Source organism: Poecile atricapillus, chromosome 18 (assembly GCF_030490865.1).
Source record: "Poecile atricapillus isolate bPoeAtr1 chromosome 18, bPoeAtr1.hap1, whole genome shotgun sequence".
NCBI classification, from domain to species: Eukaryota; Metazoa; Chordata; class Aves; order Passeriformes; family Paridae; genus Poecile; species Poecile atricapillus.
Window position 1 is genome coordinate 6,118,847 of NC_081266.1, and position 23,484 is coordinate 6,142,330.

General features: G+C 42.5%; 1 protein-coding gene across 3 annotated transcripts in view; it reads right to left on the bottom strand.

Moving 5' to 3' along the window:
* Nucleotides 1–23,484, bottom strand: part of ADIPOR2 (adiponectin receptor 2) — a 44,810-nt gene extending 21,326 nt beyond the window's left edge. The window contains exons 1-2 of one of the 3 annotated variants that reach the window (XM_058852874.1): nt 23,327–23,484; nt 741–976 (exon numbers count right to left, since the gene is read on the bottom strand). In XM_058852874.1, coding sequence (XP_058708857.1) covers nt 741–908 — 168 coding nt within the window. In that variant the 5' untranslated portion in view covers nt 909–976; nt 23,327–23,484. Of the gene's footprint in view, nt 1–740; nt 977–17,798; nt 17,946–23,006; nt 23,162–23,326 lie in introns of those variants that run through there. The other 2 variants (XM_058852875.1, XM_058852876.1) reach the window with 2 other exon arrangements.

Consider the following 23,484-nt stretch of genomic DNA (forward strand, 5'->3'; position numbering starts at 1 on the left):
AAGCATTAATTACAGATCTGGAACTCTCTAACCAGAAGGTGCTTTTGTCCAGTGCTTGGACATTGTCTTTGTAGAACACCTAATTAAGTGTTGTGGCTGCTAAAACTTACAAAGGTCCATGTACCAAAACCTCACAGATATTGCCACTGGCTCAGCAGATCTATGAGCCACCAACTGCTGAAGCCTGGGAGAGTGTCAAAGGCAAGTAACACAAGGTGCTCCCTCAGCCCTGTGCTCTCCCTTGTCAGTCTGTGACTGGCTACTGTCCGACAGGGGATATCATCCACTGCTCAGTCTCATTCCAGCAAGAATGCTTGCAAACAGATTTTTCTGTGCTAATCATCAAAAAGATACCAATTAGCCAAGGTTCTGATTACATGCAGCCAGAGCCAATATTTCTCCTTTCACTTACAATTAATTGAAAATTACAGAACAAAAATCTTGTTATATGAGCAGCATCTCAATGAAACACAAACCAGTACAAGTGCCACTTCCTTGAGGACAAAATAAAAATATAAAAGCTGGTAAAGCTAGTTATGCCCAGTCTTATCACCCAAGTTCCCATACATTCAACTGAATCCTTCTGGAATCTTCCTGGTATTATTACAGTTATTTACCAGGCATTAAAAGGTTGTAGGCTCATGGTCCACGTTTCTGGAAGTTATTTTAAACACTGAAGCGCTTATGTCAAAACTCATTTTGCCTAGCAAACCTAAGAGGTAATCAATCACATGACTTACATTTTCCTGGTCAGAAGACAGTGCTGGCTCCACTAGAAGAAGCCTCTGTTGAGAGCTGTCCTCTTCAAAGGCTGTCTGTGCTGTTGCAGGGCCAGGCATGTGTCCTTTTCTGAGCCGCAGACCTGGCTCTGGAGAACCAGCATTATCGGGTTCCGTTAGTTCGTTCATGAGATGCTGGGAGCCTTCTCAAATATTCTCTTTCCTCTTGGTTCAGTTTGGCTGATTATGTCTTGGCTCTGAAAGACAAACCATTTGTGTAACTCAGCTGAAGTTCAAAAGTAGAGTGCAAAAGTTGGCTGGAAGAAGAGCTTGCTTACAAGCTACCCGACAGCTATGACAACTGCTTTTATATGTGCCCAAAATCCCACAGGATCAATTACACAGATTTCCACACTGCTGGATAATGAATTCTCATCTTGAGACCTCTAACAGTTTCATATCCTAACCCAAGCTAAACACAACTTTGAAAGATGACAGAAAATGAGCTTCATAAAACAGCAAATCTACAAAACCCCAGCCAGTTTTTCTGAATTATTTCTACAAAATTGCAAGCAGCAGGCTGATAATATTATTTAGAAATAAACTACTTATCACAGGTACTCTATAATTACTGTATTTTTGCAGGTATGAAGCTCATACCCAAGCTCCATCATCCAGACTAGATTTCACCAAAACTAGGACATTAAGTACTGGTAATAGCAATCAAGCAAAGCTCAAGTAGAGCTCAAGCAGCAACTAAATTTAGACAGACTGCAAGGAGGGCAGTAGTACACAGAGCGATTATGCTCCCCTTGCTTAAATTAACATGGTCACAATCACTGTCAGGAATGGGTTTGTACCTTTACTTGTGCAAGGAATTAGAGCAGGCAATTTTAAACATTGTTCATTCCATCAGAGCAATCAGAAACAGGTAATTCCCTCAGAAAACAATAACCCATGATTTCTACTCAGGAAAGTAACTGTATTTCACACTTACAACACTGCAAAAAGGATTCAGGGTACATTTAACTCAAAAACACTAAGGATTTCATCAAATTTACAGAAAATTGATGTCAGCTGTTAATCTGAGCCCTCATCAATTGGCTACCCATTTGTTTTGTACATCCCTGTGTGGTGTCAGTTCAGCAGCCAGTTCAGAGACCTGTTTGACACTGGCAGCCTTGGGAGGCACAATCTCCAGAGAACTTTGTAATCTGAGTGCCAGAAAGCATCAGAATGTATTATGAGGATGAAGCCCCAGCTGAGGCTTCAGAATCACTCTGAATAACGACCTATTCGTTCTGCACTAATCACTGGTGTCATTCTTATTACTGTAGCACCTAAGTGCTCTGATGTGACTAACACATAACATTAAGACAAGCCATCTGACAAGTTTTAACTTGCCAGTATGCATAATTAAATTGGAATTTTAGTGCCCAATAAAAGATGCTGAAATTTGTCATAATGTAGGAGGGAAAATTAAAAATACAAGATGGGGAATTGATATTGGCAGTTTTGTAATAAAATGTCACCTCCAAAAAGCCAATAAATAATGCATTCTGTCCTTACAGGAACTCATTTCATTTACATATGATCACTGCAAGATAATTCTCAGCTCTGACAAATGGGCTATAGTTAATTTTGCTGCAGCAGTTTGTAATGTTATATCCCCTCAGCTGCCTGGCAATCCTCAGAGGAGAGAGCTGCTAATGAGCAGGTAACAGACTCTGCAGAACCAAATGATACCTCAAGTTGTCCAGGTTCAGTATGGCACACTGCTTTAATCACCCAGGATGGTAAGGTGACAATCTGACAGGAGAGCAGATGGCATCCCCACCTTCCTGCTACCTCCACTACAGGGTCAGCAATCTCCATCTGAGAAGCAACATCTAAAACAGCCACAGCTGTTTACCTGGTAAACACAAGAGCCACAGGAGAATTAAGAGGAGCTTTAGCAACATTACACAGGAAGCTCAGTGAAGAAGTTGAGGAAGGAGATTTTAAGAGCAGGAACGAATATTCAGAAAGCCACAGAACTGAAATCTTGACTGTTTTTGTCATATTTCAAGCAGCCAATTCACAATTCTATTTTTAGGCAAGAAACATGAAGACATAATCACACTGCCATTTGGCAAAACTGATGTAAGAAAGGAAAGAGCAAGCAACAACAACTACAGCTTGAAATGAAGCTAATGGATATCTTAATTTAAAAAGCAACCTATAAGAGACAATTTCAGTACAGTACTATGCTGGCTTTGGCTGGGGTAGAGCTAATTTTCTTCCCAAGTTACCATGACATGTGATGGAGCCTGCCTTTCCTGGGCATGGCTGAACACCTGCCTGCCCACGGGAAGTGGTGAATGAATTCCTTGGTTTGCTTTGCTTGTATCCAGAACTTTTGCCTCTCTTTATCTGAACCCACAGCTTCTCTCTTTTCTGATTCTCTCTCCTGTCCCACTGGGGCAGAGTGAGCAGGCAGCTGTGTGGGGCTTAGCTGCCCGCTGGGGTTAGACCACAACAAAAGCACTAAACCAACCTGAAGCTGTAGCTAAAACCAGAAAAATGCAAGTAAGCAGAGCAGCTGTTTATAAACAACAGCTCCACGCAGGCACACCCCCCTGCCTGCTATTCCACACATTTCCACCAGCTAGTCAGTAGAAACAGCCCCAGTTACTTCCACAGATTGGGCAACTGCATGAGACGTTTAACCAGCAAGTTTTACTGGTTCTTCCCCCAGCCAGCTTTAAGCAATAGCGTTGCCCCTGTGTGCTGCAGCACCACGACATTGCCCAACGCCTGGCCTTGCATCACCTCTGGGACACAGCCACACAACTGGCCCAACCACATTTGGCCAAGATGCTTGCCAAAGGCTCTTCTAACACAAGAAGATACAGGAATGCCAAGAGACTTTTACATCAGGCTCTAAGGATTTGCTTCACCAGCTCTCGCTGCCAAGCATTCGCTAAGGTTAAAAATAAAAGATGCACTTCACCTCCAGCGAGTCAGATTTGCATTCAGCAGTAGAGCTGATCATCAGAGCTCTGCAGAAATAGAAGTTGTTGTTTCTTGAAATTACAGTGGGATTGTTCACTGAACTAAGACGTTTCCATGTCATTCAGGCAGGATCCTCATAGTGCTCTAAATATGCTTGCCCTAAATGAGCATGCAAAGGTAAGCAAGATAAAAGCTAATCCAAAAGCATCACTACTGGGTTTTACTTCTTTTTAAAAATGTATTACTGACTGAATGCAAGTGCAAGGTGCCAACACAGAAGTGCAAATAGCCTGAAATATTTGTTCACAAGAGAAAGCAAGCAGTGAAGATTATGAACAGGAAAGGCATAGGTCACCTCTAAGTTCTATCAAAGTTTCTATGACACACAGTTCAGTGAAGGATGACCTTTTCCTAAGAAATTAAGAAGTCTAAGTATGGTCAGTAGCATCTAACCAGAAGATGATGGTTGAACCATTGTGAGGATATTTACTGCCCCATTCTATGACTGCACAGTTCACAAAAACTAGAAAATGGAAAGCTATAGAACGCTTGAGGTCTTGGAAAATACTGTTTTGTGTCTCACTGAGATTATAAATCTCATAAATGAAGTCCTTCAACATTTTTTGTAGCATGCAAATTAAAGGTTTCATTAAAATTAGCTTCCATTTAAAGAGGAAGTTGCCATTATGAGTTAAAATCTACTTAATGATTGCATACATAATATCAGCCTGTAGATGAATCAGTGAGTTCCTGCTGTGCTTAAAATAAGCTGAGAAAAGCATCTACAGAGTTTGGTCTGTTGGGTTTTTTAATACTGAAAACTTCTAAATGCTCCGTCAGCTTTTAGAAAGGACTCAGCAGTTTAATGCAAGCAGGGTTCTAAACAGAAACTGTGAACACAAAAGGAGCCTTTGGTCAATTCAGTGTGCTCTGCCTGCCACACAGCCCCAGAGCAGCCTCAGCTGCTCTCTCCAGCCCCATAGGGACACAGTCAGCACCAGTTTGAGGCTCAGCCTTTCCAACCAGAGCTACAGGGCAGCGTTCTTCCAGCATTCACTGCAGTTGTGCAATGCCACGGGAGTCAACACCCACAAACACAGCAGATTTAGGACACTGCTTCATAAAGATGATAAGGAAAGACTAGTTACACGAAGTTAAGCACCACGGGATAATGCTATTATTCTCTGTATGACACTCCCGAGGATAAGCACTGCAGCCCTTCTAACCTCCCAGCACTCACCTGGCACAAGGATTCATTTACTGCCTTGGCAAAACGATGACACATGGTTGTAAAACAAAGAAAACGCATTAGCAGTAGTGTCTGTCATTAAATTTAAAAGGTCTGTCACTCCCTTTTGAGGAGAGAGCACAGTTCTGGATGGTCAGACTACCTCCCACTACCCCTAAGCAAAGCAATCTCCCCAGTACTCCCTCCTGTCAGTATGTTCTTTCCTGTAAGCAGCATGAGAACGATCCTCAAAAGGTATTTCATTCTGTCTGTAGCTGGTATTTGGAAGAAGAATGAAAACAGCTTCCCCTACAATCCCCTCTCAAATGCCTTACTGGCAGAAACCTTCCTGCTCAGGTAGGCAGTGGCACCCACTGTGTGCTCCTTTCCTTGCTGATTCCCTCCCAAAGCATCCATTAAAGCAGCATAAACAATGTACACAGAGGATGATTCCTCCTTAGATTAGCTCATTGCCCTTAACAGACCTTAAGGTATCAAAAGAATAAAAGACCATCATGAAAATTTCAGGCTACACATTTCTCAGAACATTCATTAATGCTTAATTTTCAGTAAGGGCTAGAGCGCCCAAAGGATCTTGTAAGAGATGCTGTATCAATCCAGAAACTCTGTGTCCATGTGCCATGACAGCCAAACCACAGCAGTGGAATGGCAAAGCTGAGTGAAAAATAAGACTTTACCTAACCCCAAGCTGTTTAGGCAAGGCCTCAGGGACAGGATAGGCACAATTCCACTCCCAGAACTGCCAGCACATTATAAATGGCACAGCACTTCCACTAGAATCCATGGACAGACTGGTTGGGCTAAGAACACGACTGATGGGGAATTTAGTGCCTATGAAACAATTCATTCTGGCTACCTTGAGAGAAATAAGGTACACTAATTGAAATGCAGTTTTCTTGGCACATTGTATTTCAACTACTGTCTTGTGGTAGGGAGGTTCTGTCACAAGGAGTCCCTCACAAATAGTATAGTAACACTAACTTGAAATGAGGGGCTCTTTTTTTAAATTTTTATTTAACAGTCTTTAAACGATTGAGCTTTTTCAATTCAGGAGTTAAACATTCACAGCTAACACTCCAAATATTCTCTAAAGCTACAGTCAAAAAACAAAGCAAACAAGGCTATGTATGAACAGGAGGAGAAGGAAATTCTCACAGACTTTGTTTTCTCAATGTACCCTAAAGGAAAAGCCCGAATCAGCCTGTAAAAATTCTTTGGAGGTCATCTTTAACAATGAGGAACAATGAGGAAGTAATCCAACACCTCTTTTCTTGATGTAATTTCCCTAGATAAAGAGGCATCTACAAAACAAAGATTAGACTCCCGCAGAGGGTCAGTGGCCAAAAAGCTGTCTTTGTAACTTGTAAAGTGTCACTGGACGCTTCAGCCCCAGCTATTTCACAGCAGGCTGCAGAGGCGAACAATCAAGCACATTCTGATGCATTTGGATCCAAAGAAAGGGAACAAGCCAGCAGCCTGCCTGCATTATCGAAATGCTTCCATTTCAGAGGATCCCATTACATTGTTACAGCGTTTGTCCAATTTGTACTGCAAATTGGAGCCCATTTTTTTAACTGGGTTAAGAGTTATGTCAGAGGTTGGCCCACCCCCAGAGCACAATGTCCGGTCCTTGCAGACTGGATGCCTGCTGTAAATCAGGTCTACTCTTCAATAAACCAGAACCAAGTGAATTGGCACAAAAGCAGTACAAAACTGAGAACGGAAGTTCAAGTTCTTTTCACATTACATTTCATAAATATCCACAGCCCAGACCTAGAAAACTTGCTTTGGGTTCATTTTTCATTCAATGGCTCAATTTTTCCACGTGAGAAACATCCCATCTCTTGCTCTTTTATGATTTTACTTCTATGGCATGCTACTCACACCAACTTGCTTCATGGCTGCCAACAACAAAAAGCTGCAGTTCTTCTATGTTAGTAACACTTGGGATCACAGACTGTCTAAAAGTGAAAGACTGAAATGAAACATCACTTTCCTCTTAAGTGAAAATTAAGAATACATACTTTTAGCTACTGCCTCAAGGACATCCAATTCACAGAACTGTTGGGTGAAGATGAAGAAACCAAAGTATTTGGAGCAGGCATTAAAATCCAGAGCTGGACCATGAAAGTGAGGTTACATTCCTTTAATTGCTATACAGAGAGAATCTTTGCATGGGAATAGAAAGGGTACAAAGACAGCAGCAATCCAGAAGTAAGCATACCCCTACTCTTCCCTCTAGGAAACTTGAGTTTCAATCCCTAAAAACTGAACCAAGATCATTTCCTGATCGAGAAAATGCTCCAAGGCCTGGAGCAATTGTACAAAAGCGAACACTGCAGCCCTGCTTTTAAAACCCAAGAGGAATATGCACATTTCAGGCTGCAAAGCTCCATAGGACAGCTGCCTTCAGTGCTCCTTACTGGCCTGCGTGGACATCTCTTTATTTAGATGCCATCACTGAGCAGATTTAAAGCCTGGCTGGTGCCCAAAGGGGGCAGCTCCACTTTCCTCTGTTTGGGCAATAAGGAGCTCCACTTCTCCCAGCTGCCTGCCCCAGAGGGACTGTGATGTTTGTCACAAGCCCGGAAGGTCCAGGGGACTGTGGAAAAGCATTAACCAGGGCAGGGGAATGAGATCATCAGTGCCACAAAAGAAGCAAAGGCTGTCAAACACGTCAACTGCCCTGGCCTGATGCACTACTGAGGAAACAGCGTGGATGTGACAAAGGGCAGCACCCCACCCCAAAGGTTTAACTTTATTATAGGCAGTTTATTTTATTTTCCTATGAAAAACTGGCAGTTATCAGCTGGCCCTAACCTTTAATTGTTATACAGATACACACCATGGCCTTTATTAGGACCTGCTGATGAAGGGCAGACCATGCCTGGCACAGCAAACCAAGAACAATAATTTTAACACAGGCCAGGTTAGGAAAAGTTGACACTCTTGCCAGTTTTTGGAAGCACCTGTTCTCTAGTTTTATTGATAATCTTGGTAAGATTTACTCATGATGCAAGTGTCATAAAGCTCAATAAGCTTTACTCATTTGTGAGCTTGCTCATCAGTGTTTTGTTTTGCTGCCCACAGGTTTGGTTTACAAAATGTTTGTATTCCCGTATTAGTAAAAAAATAAGAATGAAGCAAAGTTACTGCTTCACTTGCCCTCAGCAATGGCATTTCTTCAGCTGAAAGCACCACGCACTCCTCTCCTCAAAAGCCATAATGTTGTTTTGCCATAAGTCAGACAACTAAAAAATCACTACTTTTCTGTAGCAAAAATGCTACAAGAACATTGTAGAAATAGCATCCACATCCACAGATTTGTATCAGTCTAGGATCCAAAAAGTGGTGCATCATCTTTCAGATTCCTTCTCAACAACCAAAATTCAAGGAAAATAAGCTGATCCACCATAACTAGACTGCATCTAATTTATGCCAATTTGAAGCAGATTTAGTCAAGTGGCTGAAGTTCCACATAAGACCAGGTAAAGCTATTTATTAATTACTTTACTTCCTTAATGCAATAGCCAGAGAATAATTTTGGTTTTAAAAGACAAATATTGTTGAGAATTAGGAAAAGCTGATGTGAACCTTTAGTCTCCCCTACATTTAGTGGCACTCCTTCAGATACAAATTCTTTCCTGGTAACATAGTTCAAAGCCATCCTGAATTCTGAAACAAGACCAAGGACACTGATATCCTGAGACACCACTGATGCAATTTAGAAGTAGAAATGTCAAGTTAATAGCTTCCTTTCTACTGTCCTGTGACTAAGGAGAGATCTCAAAACACCCAGAGTTATGAGAATTCTGCTAAAATGAAGTAGGGCTGTACCCTGAACTCAAAATACATCTGCAGGTCCCAGACCAAGAGACTCACACAAAATGTCATCTCACTGTGGTTTCTCTGACCAAAATACTTTCTGCTACTACCACTGTGTTCCCCACAGAGGTTCCTGCTGCAGTCTGTGGTCTAACCAGTACAGCTATCCCAGTGTAAATTCTAAGTTTGAAACAGTTTAAGAGCATAAACATGCCTCATGTTAACTAACAAGTAATCAGGAAGCATTTTGTGAATATATACATGTTAGATGTTTTCCATGACTTAACATCACTTATTGGTACATTTGCACAACCATTTTGGGATGGGGGGTGTATGTGTGTGAGATTCACATCTCTTTCAACTCAAAAAAATCCCTCAAAACCAGAAAAGCTCCCCAAAAACACAATGGAGTTGAGGAAAAAACCTGTAAATGAGCTGTGAGGCAATGAGGAGCACTTACCTTCTAATACCTTCTAATACTTCAGTGCAAACAAAAATATCCTTTCCCTACTTTGCCATCCACCCTTTGTAACAGAGCTTCACTGCTTGCTAAGTACAGCGAGGACTGGCTGTAACATTGGATTAGTGACAATCAGCACCATTACAGGAAAATAATCTTTATTTTTTCTGTCAAACTATTTACAGAAGTTAATTTACAACATAAAACTCCAACAACAGCAGATTAAGCAAAAAATTCCTCAAGGGAAACAGACACAAAGTTTACACTTACGAAAATCTCATTACAAAAGAGGAATAAAAGGCTTAATTTCATACAAACAAAGTTGAAGTTAGACATCCAGGTTGCCTTAATCATGGGTAGAGTACAGCATTTACTCTAATTACGAAATTCACTGAAGAAAACACAGTGTGAAGCATTTCCAGTAAGCAATGCTGGATGTGTATCATAGTTCAGCACTACTGGCTCCCCTCACACCTCCACAGGTCCTCACAGGGCAAGGTAAGATAGGAAAGAAAGAAAAGAGGAATAAAAAGTGTATTTGCAAAGATACCAAGGAAACTCAAGTGGATCCTAGTGAGAGGAAAAAGAAACAGGCAACATCCACATCATACTCTTCCCAACAAATGACTCCTAGGGCTGACAACCTCCCTCACCCTCTCCAGCAGTCCAAAGGTGCTGACCTAAAGACCCAGGGCAGAAATGGAAAGGTGAAAATAAATCACAGAGAAGGGGCAGAAACCAAAAAGTCCACGTGTTACAATTTTAGCTACATTTTCGTGTATATAACTGCAACATTCTACTTAGAATCATTAGTCAGACCCTCCTAAAGAAAAATTGAGTCACAGTGTTAAGATTCCCACTGTACCAGCAATAAATTCTTGGCCTTACTTGCATGCATGTTACTTTTATAAACAGACATGCACAAGGGGTACTTCCTCTTGGGCCATAAACAAGAACATAACAAAGGAGAAGGAATTCAAGACCCCATCCATTGTTTTCTTCAAAGTGTTACAGGAAAATCACAATAGAATAATAAGGTCTGAAAGAGCCCCAGGAAAAGCAACCAAACAGGCCACTGAACTGGTAACATTCTCTGCCCAGGGAGGGAACTCTGTGCTGGGGTCACCTGTCAATGTTGGTTTGTACCTAAGAGCCTTTCATACATGTTCACATGTCCCTACAACAGCAACTAAACATAAAACAGTGAGCCTGGCATTCCCTGCCTGTGCTTTCTGCTTGCAGAAAGACTCTCTAGATACCAGAGAGACATTTCTTTAAAAAAACTTAAGAACAGGAAGGAAACATGGATATGTCTTCACGATCTTAAGAGTAGGAAGGGTAGGAATTTCAGTTGGTTTCCTGGATAAGGGCCCAGACAGGAGGAACACAAGCAGAAAACAAGAACTGGGTCAGCAAACTACTGAATAGTTATTTGTCCTAATTTTCAAATACTTACTGAAGGTACTCTTGCTCTAGCCCAACTGCATCTGTAAGGGGTGTTAATATATGTAGAACTACACAGAGAAACTGTTCTGGAAAGAAGAAAAAAATACTTTAGGCTGACAACACCAAGTGCCAATGGAGTTAGCAAATAAAGGATCTCATGCTAGGATGAGTTTGTGCTCTCTCTGTAAGAAAAACAAGCTACCTATTGTAATTTTGGTGTGAAGACAAGCTACCGTATCCATGGGTGTGACTGAGATGCACCACAGCTCTTTAGATTCACCTGATGTGCACAGACAGACAGACAGACAGAAAACACAGGCCAAGCTTCTCAGCAGAGGCTGAGTGCTACATATAGAAGGCAGCCACTAATCTGTATGCCAAAGATGCACTCAGCTGAGTTCTGTAGCTGAGAACTCCGTTCAGGGGCTCAGATCTGAACAGAGCAAAAACACCACCTTACCCCCTCTAATCCCCAGATACACCTCTAGGGAAAGTGTGTATTGACAGCACAGTAGTGGCAGATATGATTTGGGAAAAAAGGAGACACTGACAGGCTCCAAGTCCTAAGGAAAGTCAATAACCAGTTCTGTGAATTTAATACATTAGAAAAAGCAGAAGGGAAACCTTGGAGGACCTTGGACCTGCCCAGATAACCAGGCAAGTCCTGACGTATGTAGATAAGCAAGCAGCTGTAGCTAAGTAAACAAGCGAAACAAGCCTTGAACTTAAGAAATACAAAATCTGATATCTACTTTTAATATGTGCTAGTTAATGTGCAATAGTTCATAAGTTTTACACCACATTTCACACATTTACTAATTTATTTGAGAGAAGGTTTCCTTTGTGATAGGAAAGAAAGTTTTACGTGAAACCAGAGGCGACCACTCAAAACTGCAGTTAAGATTTCAACACAGCACAAGGTTTCCTAATCTTTGTGTCTACAACAACAGCACCATCCCCAACAACAATAAGAAAAAGTGAAGACACCAACCACTGCCCATCAACCCAGGCAAGGTCACAGAGAGTTAGCACATCAGCCTGGGCAACCTCAAACACAAGAAAGTCATTTTTGACAAAGCAAGAGGCAAACCTTGGAGCTTGTTGCTACAGGATGAGGATTCACAGGGAAAATGGACAAATATACAAGGTAAATCCATCAATGGTTGTGAAGTCACATTTAGCTCTAAAAACCTCTGAATACCATGCATGTCTGTCTTATGTTGCTTGCACATTCATGCTCAGGAGCTATTTTCCTCCTTAGGGGATGGACATCCTCACTAAAAACTCCCTAAGAGAGTTCTCTCTGAGGAAGAACAGCAAAGAGCCTAATACATACAAACAAAACAAAACAGGGAGGAAATCAAATTATTATGAGACAGAAAACATAAAACCATGTAGAAGAAAGGATGAGGGCTGAAACAGAAGATTTCCTAGGGACACCAGGCAGAGCACCCTAAGAGTACCAATAGCTCCCAAAGGCATCCAAGAAGCCAGCAGGCACTGCCCTGAGAGGCTCTGGCCAGCAGCTTACATAAGAGGACAAGGGGACAGAAAAACCCTATGGCTGCCAGGTTTCTGCCTTCTCCCCTGAATGGGCAGCTTGGCAGGGACTGGTAGGTGGCCCTGCAGCTTGGCCAGCCTTCAGATTCCAAGGGTGTAGTAGAAAGGTCAGGGGCAGAGCACAGGCAAAGGCTCAGTGAGAGGTGCTGCAAGCTGGCACACTTGGCACCTGCAGGTCAGGATTTCACCCTGCAGCCAGGGACACAGCAGTGAGCATGGCACAGCTCTCACACTCACAGGGAACACTCACAGCTCTCAGGGACACAGCAGTGAGCATGGCACAGCTCTCACACTCACAGGGAACACTCACAGCTCTCAGGGACACAGCAGTGAGCATGGCACAGCTCTCACACTCACAGGGAACACTCACAGCTCTCAGGGACACAGCAGTGAGCATGGCACAGCTCTCACACTCACAGGGAACACTCACAGCTCTCAGGGACACAGCAGTGAGCATGGCACAGCTCTCACACTCACAGGGAACACTCACAGCTCTCAGGGACACAGCAGTGAGCATGGCACAGCTCTCACACTCACAGGGAACACTCACAGCTCTCAGGGACACAGCAGTGAGCATGGCACAGCTCTCACACTCACAGGGAACACTCACAGCTCTCAGGGACACAGCAGTGAGCATGGCACAGCTCTCACACTCACAGGGAACACTCACAGCTCTCAGGGACACAGCAGTGAGCATGGCACAGCTCTCACACTCACAGGGAACACTCAGCTCTCAGGGACACAGCAGTGAGCATGGCACAGCTCTCACACTCACAGGGAACACTCAGCTCTCAGGGACACAGCAGTGAGCATGGCACAGCTCTCACACTCACAGGGAACACTCACAGCTCTCAGGGACACAGCAGTGAGCATGGCACAGCTCTCACACTCACAGGGAACACTCACAGCTCTCAGGGACACAGCAGTGAGCATGGCACAGCTCTCACACTCACAGGGAACACTCACAGCTCTCAGGGACACAGAACCTGCTGCTGCTCTCGCTGCTCCAGGGAGCTCTTGTCACTTTGAGCATGGCTGACACACGGGGGGGAAAGAAAACCCAGCAATCTGAGGCACAAGAACATAAAGATGTTTCTGCAGCAGGGCCTGGGGGTACACAGCCTGCTTGGATTACACACAAGAGGGTACTCAGAGAGGCTCAGAGGGCAGAGCCTAAAGCAACTGCTCCACAATGAAGGCACAATCCTGAGCCAGAGGTAGTTCTACTAGTTTCTGTTACAGCTTTCCTAGAATTTCAAGTTTCAATTAAATTAACTTGCTTTTTTCCCCAAGACTTGAAGAAATCAAAACACTCAGTGTGCCCCACTTTTCGTTCTTACATACAGGTTAGATAAGATCTGTTAACTACGATTTTTAACTTCTTTCAGGGATAGTGTTTAAACTGTCACACAGCAATTTGATGTCACCGATTTCCACTGACAAAAGTCAGAACAGCAGGTGCAAGTGGAAAAGAAAAAACTAACCCAAAAACCCCCACCCCATACAAAAAAATTAAAAAAAAATTCCCAAATTCACAAAACTGAAAAACAAACAAAATAAACCCTTCAAAATTCATTGCTACAGTTTTCCTCCCTAAAGGGAAAAGAATGACATCTTCCAGTCCTGACTGGTTTATATTCTCCTGCAGCTCACCTCAACACTCAACTCCAGTTTGGAAGCCCCATTTGTCACATCACAGAAAAATTCAAATTTCTCCTAAGCCTCATTTCTGAGAAATACAACATGGAACAATTAAACAAACAGATCTGGTACCCTCCACATGGAGTAACACATAAAGCAATTATCTTAACCACTGCAATAATTTTCCCCAACACACCAAGTATTCCTGACTCTCATTTGTTACTGCTCTCTCACAAATAGCTGTGCTACCTGTGAGGAAGCATAGCTCAACTTCTCTCATCTCAAATTCCTCCCTGGTTCTTGATGTTTGTATTCAAGCTTGGGAAGGTTACAGCCCAAGATTCCTACAAGAAAGATGTAATCAACACGAAGGCTGTTTCTAAACAAAAGAAAACTAAAGACTAGGTAATACATTTACAGAGAGAGAGAAAATAAATCCAAAGAGTATGTGTCCTACGCAGCAGCTTGTAAACATTTACCTCACATTGGATGACAAAATGCATGCATTCATCTAAATTAACATCCTTCCATTTTTGTAAGCTCACTCACCCAGATAACTCTGACTTAAACTCCACACAGTTACAGCTGAATTGCATAAAGATGCATCAGCACAAAACCAAGGAAAGCAGGAAATTTTCAAGCATCTCCACTATATCATTCTCTACAAAATGTTCAGCTTAACTCCAGATATCATATCTTATCCAAACTCTCTGCCAAACAAATCTCTGCCTCGGTACTTGTTAAAGCTGATTTATTACTGTCAAATACATTAATCTGCATGTTAATCTGCCTCAGGTCACTTGAAGTTAGTGAAAAGGGACCTTTGTCAAGCCATATAAAATGTTGCTTTTGGTCCACATGGGAGTTTGAAATCAGAGCTTGGGAGAAAGCCTCTATGACATAAATATTACAGCATGAAAACAGCAAGGAACGCAGAAGACTTTTCCTGTAATCCGCTTCCATTTTCTCTGCTTCACTTCATGGCATGTTGTTAAAGCCTAAAAATTTCCCTAAATGAAGGCTGAGTTTATCTTAGGATCCTGTGTTGCTGGAGTTGTAAAGCACCAGCACGACAGCTTCAATCTGACATTCATTGCACTCCAGTGGAGGAGGGAAGGCTTGTAATTTATACAACCTACTTCATCCATACTGCAAGTAGTACACAAGGCAGAAAATCTGGCTCCAACATTACACACACTACATTATGTACAGTGAGTGCTGGTAATATTTCTTTACAAAGTCTTACATACAACAGTTTAAAACCTCCTCAGTTGCATGGCTTCCTTATTCAACATTTCCAACAGAAAGCAGAACTGGTTTTCACTAGCAGACCACTTGCTTCCTAACATAATCAATTCTCTAGACAGCTTAGCAGACGATCCAAGATTTCAGTACAAACAAATCAAAAGTTCAAAGATGAATAAAGACTGTTGGGCAATCCCTAAAGAGAAGCAGTTTTAACATACACATCCTGCACATTTGCTTAGCAACTGGATCACCATAAGCAGCACAATATATTGGTACTGGTCTATTACCTGTCACATCCCCTGAGGAAGCAGTCTCGGATGCAAGCAGCAGCAATGAGTATATTCCCAACCTTTCCTTTTTATGTTTGCCTAGTAATTAAATTTTAAGTGCCAGTAATTCTCAATTGCTCCATCATTAGCACGACTAAATGTCATTCCATGATAGGAATTACGCAATTATGCTTTGGTCAACCCTAAATACCACCACTGTTACCTGTGACTCTGAATGTTGTAACAAATAACATGCTTTTGAACTGTTCATTTATTACAAAGACATTACTTCCATTACTGTGCAATTCACGAGTCCCTTCAGCTTGAAACGAGAAAGTGTTACCTCAAAACAGGACCTTCAAGAAGGAAGCACTGAGCTTTAAGGAAGTTTTAATGTTTACATGTGATAGTCTCTCAAAATGTAATGATTTTGGGTGTTTAGAATTACTGGACACATCACACTTCCTGCTAAAAGAATAGGAATGTGGAACTGTGCCTTTTCAAGGATGGCCTTAGCCTACAGAAAACACTCATGTGAGTCTTACAGATAAGCCCTCAGGCTCTTGTATAATAATGAACTATTGAAGCAGAGCCAAGACGTGAGTTTTCAGAGGGAAACAGTCATGGGTTCTGCGATCATGCTTTGTTTCTCACAATGCCTTTACTGTGATGTGTAACAAGGGGCTGTTTGATCCAGCTAACTGATCCAGAAAAAGTCAGCTGGAAAGGGCTCACACCAAGGAATGAAAACCTAATGTGCTTTGAGAGCATCTTGTACCACCTTTCCAACAGCATTTGAAGACTCGGCTGCTCCCAAGCCAACGCGTGCCCCGCTTACTCACACTCCTGCAGAGCTCTACTGCTACTCAAGCCTGACCTTATCTGAGTGCTTGAGATTGTGGAGCATCACCTCCAACAGCCTTGCACATCACCTCCCTTTGCCCACACTGACCCCTACGTACCCTGGAGTCCTTCCAAATCAGTTGACACCACCGGCATTTTCAACAGCATCACGCGCTGCTCGGCTGTTTGCGACACAAACATCTCTGCCAGGGCTCTGGAACTTGGTCAGCCTCTCCTGCTGCCCATCAAGGACAAGCTTAACTTAAAACCCAGCTTGCCTTCAAGGCAATCCTACCCTTAAACTCCAGAGCAGAGGTTCAAGGCCAAGTTAGAAGAGTTTTACAGACAAAGAAACTAAAACAAATAGCCACCTCCACAGATACTTTAGCGACAAGTCACTTCCTACTGGATCAAAGGTTTCTTTTGTAACCCAGAAAGTTTTAACATTTTATTACTGACATTCTTTCTTTACAATCCTGGTTGATACAAGAACGCCAGAACAAACACCTATGAAAAATCCTAACAGAGAGAAGGGAGGCTTTAGCAAATTACACTCTGTTTCTGGGGGATGAGCAAGAAAGAGAACAAATAATTGGTATATATTTAAATAATATTGTATTTATCTTTAAATTTCCTCCTCTATACCAAAAATGTCTTTGAAAATTGCCCCTTGAGAAATACTTTACAAATCAAGTCTAAGCTACCTAGCAACTTCCTTCCCTGCATTAGTGAAGCTCATAAAAAGAAAAAGATTTTTATAAGACATCTATTATATACTATTTCTGTAATGCTGCAGATTTCACATGGTTGCCAATTATTAAAATGTCACAGAGCAGGAAGTCAAAGAGCAGTTGCACTTAACCATGGACATTAAGATAACCATGACACAAGCCTTTTTCAGCATCCTCCTTCTAGCTTGGACTATATAAAGGTCAGAAAACCACTAAGTAAAGCTTTTGTTGACTTTGTTATGCTTTTCTCAACTCTCAGAACACTCACCTCAGAAAATAATCCATTTTGTTCCCCACAGAAGGTACAGCAGGCAGAAGGCCAACAGTTGGCACTTTGTCACATAGCTACTTTAATAAAAATTATTAATAGGCTCTTACTTTTATTTCTACAATCATGTTCCATTAAAACAAAAAATATTTGGCTAAAAGATCGCTATTGAGAACAGCAGAACATTGCTGTGACCAGCTTTGCAATGCCATACACCATTCTAGGGAGTACACAGACACAGAGATAATTCTTAAACTAACACAATTTGGAAAGCACATTGTTCTTCATGAGCAAATTGGCTGTATCATCCCATAACATCTGAAAGGACCAGATTCCACCACCAATAACTTACCTCCACAGCTTTAGTATTTGTCTAAATAATACATACCCACCAATTCCACCAGCTATGGAGACCAACACATAAATTAAAATATTAGAAAAGAAAACAGAAAAAGTGAATCCTTCAGTTTACACCAGGGAATGGCAACTGCTCAGTCCCAGGAACAGCCCATCAGGAAATGCAGTTCTTCATGACAAAACCATACCTAAAGCAGTCAGCTGAGAGATGCTGAAATTCATGTGACTCTTCATCCCAAATCCTACTAGCCAGCCACTTGTTCCAAATGCTGAAATCCCTTTCCCTGCAGCTAAAAGCCTGCCAGGACTCTCAGGAGTGGGATGCAGCCAGTCTCAGCTACACTTTTCAAACTTGGCTTTTTCAAACAGCCCCCACTCCTGTCTGGGGGTCACGGACTCGTTTCTAGTAGAAGCAAGAGTTAAAGATTAACTTACAGAATTTTATCATCACCTAAAGGAATTTTACCATTCAGATTTAATCTAAGTAGCCAGAGTTGGTATTTGTTCTCAAAAGACAGCTTTTACTGCTTCTATTCAACTACCTCATTTCCATCACAAGCTCTGCATTTTACAAAAAACAGAAACAATGTACAGACATACGTGATCTTCAGGTCCAAATCATGGACTTGACTTGGACCTTACCAAAATCTAGTATCACCTGTCAAATAATGTGAACAAGAAATCAAAGGAGCACAAGACTAAGTGCCTTTAATGAAGTCTACAGAATTACATGAAGAAAGTATTTCATATAGCAGGAAGGCCCATGGCTCCACGAACAGCCTGTTATTCAAATATCCATAAACATCCTATTTATTAACACACACTTATGACAATATTTTAAGAAAAATCAAACTTGACAAGTAAAAAACATCCATTTAGTAAGGAGCTAAAACAGGAACCTTGCCAGAATGCTGTCATTAAAACACAGAAAAGCCCACTAAAGGCTCCTACCAGCAAAATGACCCTTATCAAGGTGTAGAGCTGCTTAACACATCCAGTTAAAAAATTCCACAACCCATAAATTGTCATCCTCTAGACCAAAACAGAGCAGCACAATTGTCCTCGGCTTCAAACAAAGAATGGCAGTCTCTGCAATCCTCTAAGTAGATGGAACCAACATGGTGGGGGAAAAGAGCATTTAATTTGGTTAAGGAGGAGGAAAACTAGATGAACAGATATGAGAAATGGCTTTGGTGTACTTGTGCTCGAGCAGCCTAGTGACACCTTATCTCTGAATACATGCAGCTGATCACAGATACCCTTAGAAAAACAACCATTCCACAACAAGAAACCACTCTGGCAGACAGCAAGACTCTTTCAGGGTCTATTCAAATGCAGGCAACATTTGAACTTTGTGACATCTATATCTGGTGTACGTTTGGTTTTCACCATTAAGTGAGAAACATAAATGTTCAGTATTTTGAGATAAAATACATGCAGAAAGAGGAGAATAAACAGGGGGGAAAAAAAAAGAAAAAAGAAAAAAAAAAGGAAGTAGCCTTTCCTGTAGAAGGTTTGCAATGCACTTAAATGTGCTGGCAGAACACTGAAATACCCACTTTGAGTATTCAGACATGACTTTCAGCCCATTCTGCGAGTAAATTGTCTGCTCTCTTGCCTACTGCTGTCTAAAGGTGCCTCAGAGCCAACGATTACAGCTCTGCCTGTTCCAACACTTTCCTCCTGTAAATAGTGCCTGACTATTTTCTGTTCTCACAAGGGCTTAATTAGTCCTGTTCACAGAGCTCTACAGCAGCTGGCACATCCCAGCAGACTCCATTCCATTTTCACAGCTATTGAAACCCATCTGAACCACACAGCAGATTTTTCTACACTAACAATTACACGTCCTGTGAAATATACCTCCACCTATACACTTGAAGACCCCTTTCTGCAGTCAACTGAACCACAGGACAGCCCTGAGATGTCCCAAAATCACTGACACACGTGCAGATCACAGAAGTCCAAAGAATCCTGCCTGGTCAGATAAAGAGCTCCACTCCTCCACCAACAGTGCAGCAGAAACCTGCAACTCCAGAATACATGAGAATCAGGAAGCAAAATGCTATTTAGACATATAATATTTGCTTTTCCTATTTCTGAACACCTTCATTTTGCCAACTCTCTTCAAGTTCTTTGCTATTTCTCAAATCAAGTAGCAGCAGCATAAGCTGTGTGGCACCTCCTTTCCTGAGAGAGGCTGCCTGCTTATCAGCACACCAGCTGCCACATCCCAACGTGGTGAGCAGCCCTCCGGAAACAGAAAGCCTCTCACCCTGTCCTGAAAGGGAACCTTGAGGTTCATCCTCAAACCGCACTAAAATTATATTTTTATATCAAACCATTGAGACAGACTTTCCAGAAAATAAATGTCATCACTGGGCAAGCTCAGTTTTATGGTTATATGATGGTAAAAGTCTGCATCTCACACAGAAGGCAGGAAGCTGTTCTCTTCAAAGCTCTGTAACAAGAACTATGTAAAAACAACTCACCTCCCGCTTCTTATTAGATTACACACTGATCTGCAGCATCCTGCTTCAAAAGTCAAATGTTCCAGTAGTAGGACAATGTTCAAATAAACAAATGAAAGTTAAAAATCTTTTCAGAAATTAGTTTCCTGAAGAATCAGAACTAGCATCTAATTTGTTTCTGTATCCTTAATTTTTGAAAACCAGTTTCTTTGTACAACTTGTCTCGACCAGAGTGCTTTAAAAAGCAGAGGCAGACAGCCACCACATTAAGCACAACCAGCTGAAATACAATGTCTTGTAAAAAGACAAGGCATTTAAAACAAGTTTTATCAAAAAACAATAGTTTAAAATAACAGCCCTCCCCTTAAACACTGTCCCAAATACTTTTTCATCATCACCACCATTATCTTGTGTAACGTCTTTTCAAATCTACCAACACCGTCTGTCAGAAAATTCACTGAATGACTCAGACAGACACTTTCGAATCATAAATACTCAAAACTGCTATTTCCATTTCAGAACTACTTCTGTTCAAGGATTTGAATTGCTGATGGCATAATAATCCAACGACCTCCTGAAGTTTCCTTATCAAGATTTTCCTCATGCACAAATACCATGTCCACTGACGAAAGCAAGCCTTGTTGCTTTGCACAGTGGCTTGGACAATATGGTTATGCAATCCAAAACCTGTACAACTTGCAAAATTTTTTAGTGCCTAATACTGAGTATCTTTCGTACATGAATGCTTGACACAGCTCCTTGAACATGCAACTGAAGACATGAGATAACAGCAGAGATCCAAGCATTAAAATCACTGGCATTACATGCCCCGCCAATTCCCATTAATTTTCCTTCATCACAGCTCTACAGAAACGCTTGCCTAGAGCAAGCACAGGCTTTCCAAAGCCCAGCCTTCTAATGCTGTGCCTAGGAGTCAGGTTTGCAGCCTGAATCTCACCCACATTGCCAAAACCACTGGTCACTAGCCACTTGCCAAATTCACAGCAATGTCACCAGCTCAACAGCACTGATCCAACTCCACTAGTGCAAAGACTGGGGTAAGGGGGTGATGGAAAGCCCCATGGCTCTGGCTCTCTTGTCTCTTTAAGACAATTTCAGCTCCTACACCCATGGCAGTTTAAATCTATATCTGAGAATACACATTTAATATATAAGAATTTGTTGGAGAGATTTTCCCCATGAAAGGTTTTGCTTGAAGAAGTATGCCAAAAGCACACTCTTGTCCTTCACACCACATTATGTTTTCATATCTGATTTACGCTCAGAAAGCATCATTTCAAAAACCTGGGCTGGGTTGGGATGCAGCTTTTAGCTCCCCCATCACTTATTCTGATTCAGTTTTCCACATTAGCAACTGTCCTCCATGGCTTTCACAGCAAAGCTGCCAACAACTTTATTCACAACCATATTTCATTGTCAGCTCAGACAAGGGAATCATTTCTGTATTTTATCAACTAATCTTATACTTCCAACACAACAATGACCTTCTTTTAGGCTTACAGTCTTCACATAGGCTGAAGTGCCACAGAACAGATGAAGTTCACACACTGTTAATAAACTATTCCTATAATTCAAGAACCACAGCAAGAAATCTTCTTAACTGCAACTGGCTGGCAACCCTACAGGAAAAGAAAAAAACTGAAAACACAAACTTCCTTTTTCCTATAAACAAGGCCAGGTCACAGCCAAAGATAACAAGAAAAACTGGCCATGTTTCATGATTGTGCTGCACCCATAACTCCATGACACAACATCTACTTTTGTTGATTACAAACATATTTTCCTCTGTTACAGCAGCTACCACAAATCTGAAGTAGTCTCAGTAAGGTTCTGCAGCAAACAAGCACCTCCACACTGAAATACTACAAAAAGGCCTCTGAAATCTGAGAATTTTTATAAAAATTCTGAGACTGCTGGGCAGCACACAGCTCTTCACTGACTTCCAAAACAGACCTGTGAAGACCAGAGCCAAGATGGAGCCAGAAATGCGATACTCCCCGACACTGACTACAGCAAGGGAGTCAAAACAAGAGTTTAAATTACACTCTAAAACATCAACTCTTGAAACCAGATTATGCCAAGAAGGGTTTGTCCAGAGGGCTTGGCCAGTTTCATAAAATTTGATCCATTTTTTAAAATACACAACACGGTTGTGATACACAAGGCAATTCAGCTGCCTGAAAAACTTCAATGCTGCATGAAGAACACAAAGTTTCTTTAAACGAGGGGTAACATCTAAAAGCTCTTCTGCTGTGTGACAAGTGCATGACAGTTTACATACACACAAAGTGGCAAAGCCCGTATGACAAAAACATAAAAAAAAAAGTTATAATTTAATATTAATGGTTTTCTCAAAACAAATGCCCACGCATCTCCTGAAGCCACAAAATCAAGTGACTTGTAAGGCTAAGACAAACACAAGAAGAAACTAACACTGCTTGAAAACCCCAGTAAAGAACAACAGCTGTCATCTCTTCTTTGTCTTCCAGGCGATTACCATATGTTTCCAACTCTTTGTTGTTCATCCCAAGCAAACAAGAGATGAATACCTGATTCTCTCAAGGAAAAAAAAACAAAAAACCAAAAAAACAACAAAACAAAAACTAAACAGAAAAAAAACACAAAACTTTTTTTAAAAGTTTCTTCTGGTGCCACTTGAGAATATCCAAGCCGTGGTTACCCTAATATCAAATATTTATAACACATTATCTACTGTTGGTAACCCCAGTGTTTACAGATACGTGCACTTCCAAACACTCAGCCGGCAGAAAGGGTTCCCATATTGTGCAAGCGGAGGAATTATTATTTACATTGCCTCCGTAAGAAGATTTCAGGCGCAGCAGCAGATTTCCCTGCCCTGACAAGCAACAAGTGCGCGGAAGGCTATAAACAAGACCCACTTACGGTGCTCTTGACCCACTTAGAGCGCTGCACCGGCCTAAAGCCTCCTCCTGCGGCGGCGATTCTCCGAGCTCCGCCGTGCCCCGGAGCCGCTCGCTGCCCGCAGGCTCCGCTCTCCGCAGGGCCCGGCCCGGCCCGGCCCGGCCCTGTGCCCGCCTCCCCTCCCCGCCCCGGCCCGGCCCGGGCCCCGCCGCGGCTCCTCCCGCCGCCCCGAGCAGCGGCCGCACTGCCCGGCCGGGTACCCCCGGCCCCGCGGCAGCGCCCGGGCCGCGCAGCCCCCGCGGAGCGGAGCGGGCTCCGCGGCTCACCCGGGGCTCGCTCACCTGGCAACGGCCGGCGGAGGTGCTGCCGCCGCCCCCGTCCCGCGGCCGCCGCTGCCGCCGCCGCCCGCCCGGCCCGGCCGCCGCCTCCTCCGGCCCTACGGCGTCACCATCGCACGAGGCCGCCGCCGCCAATGCGGGAAGCGCCGCCGCGGCTGCGC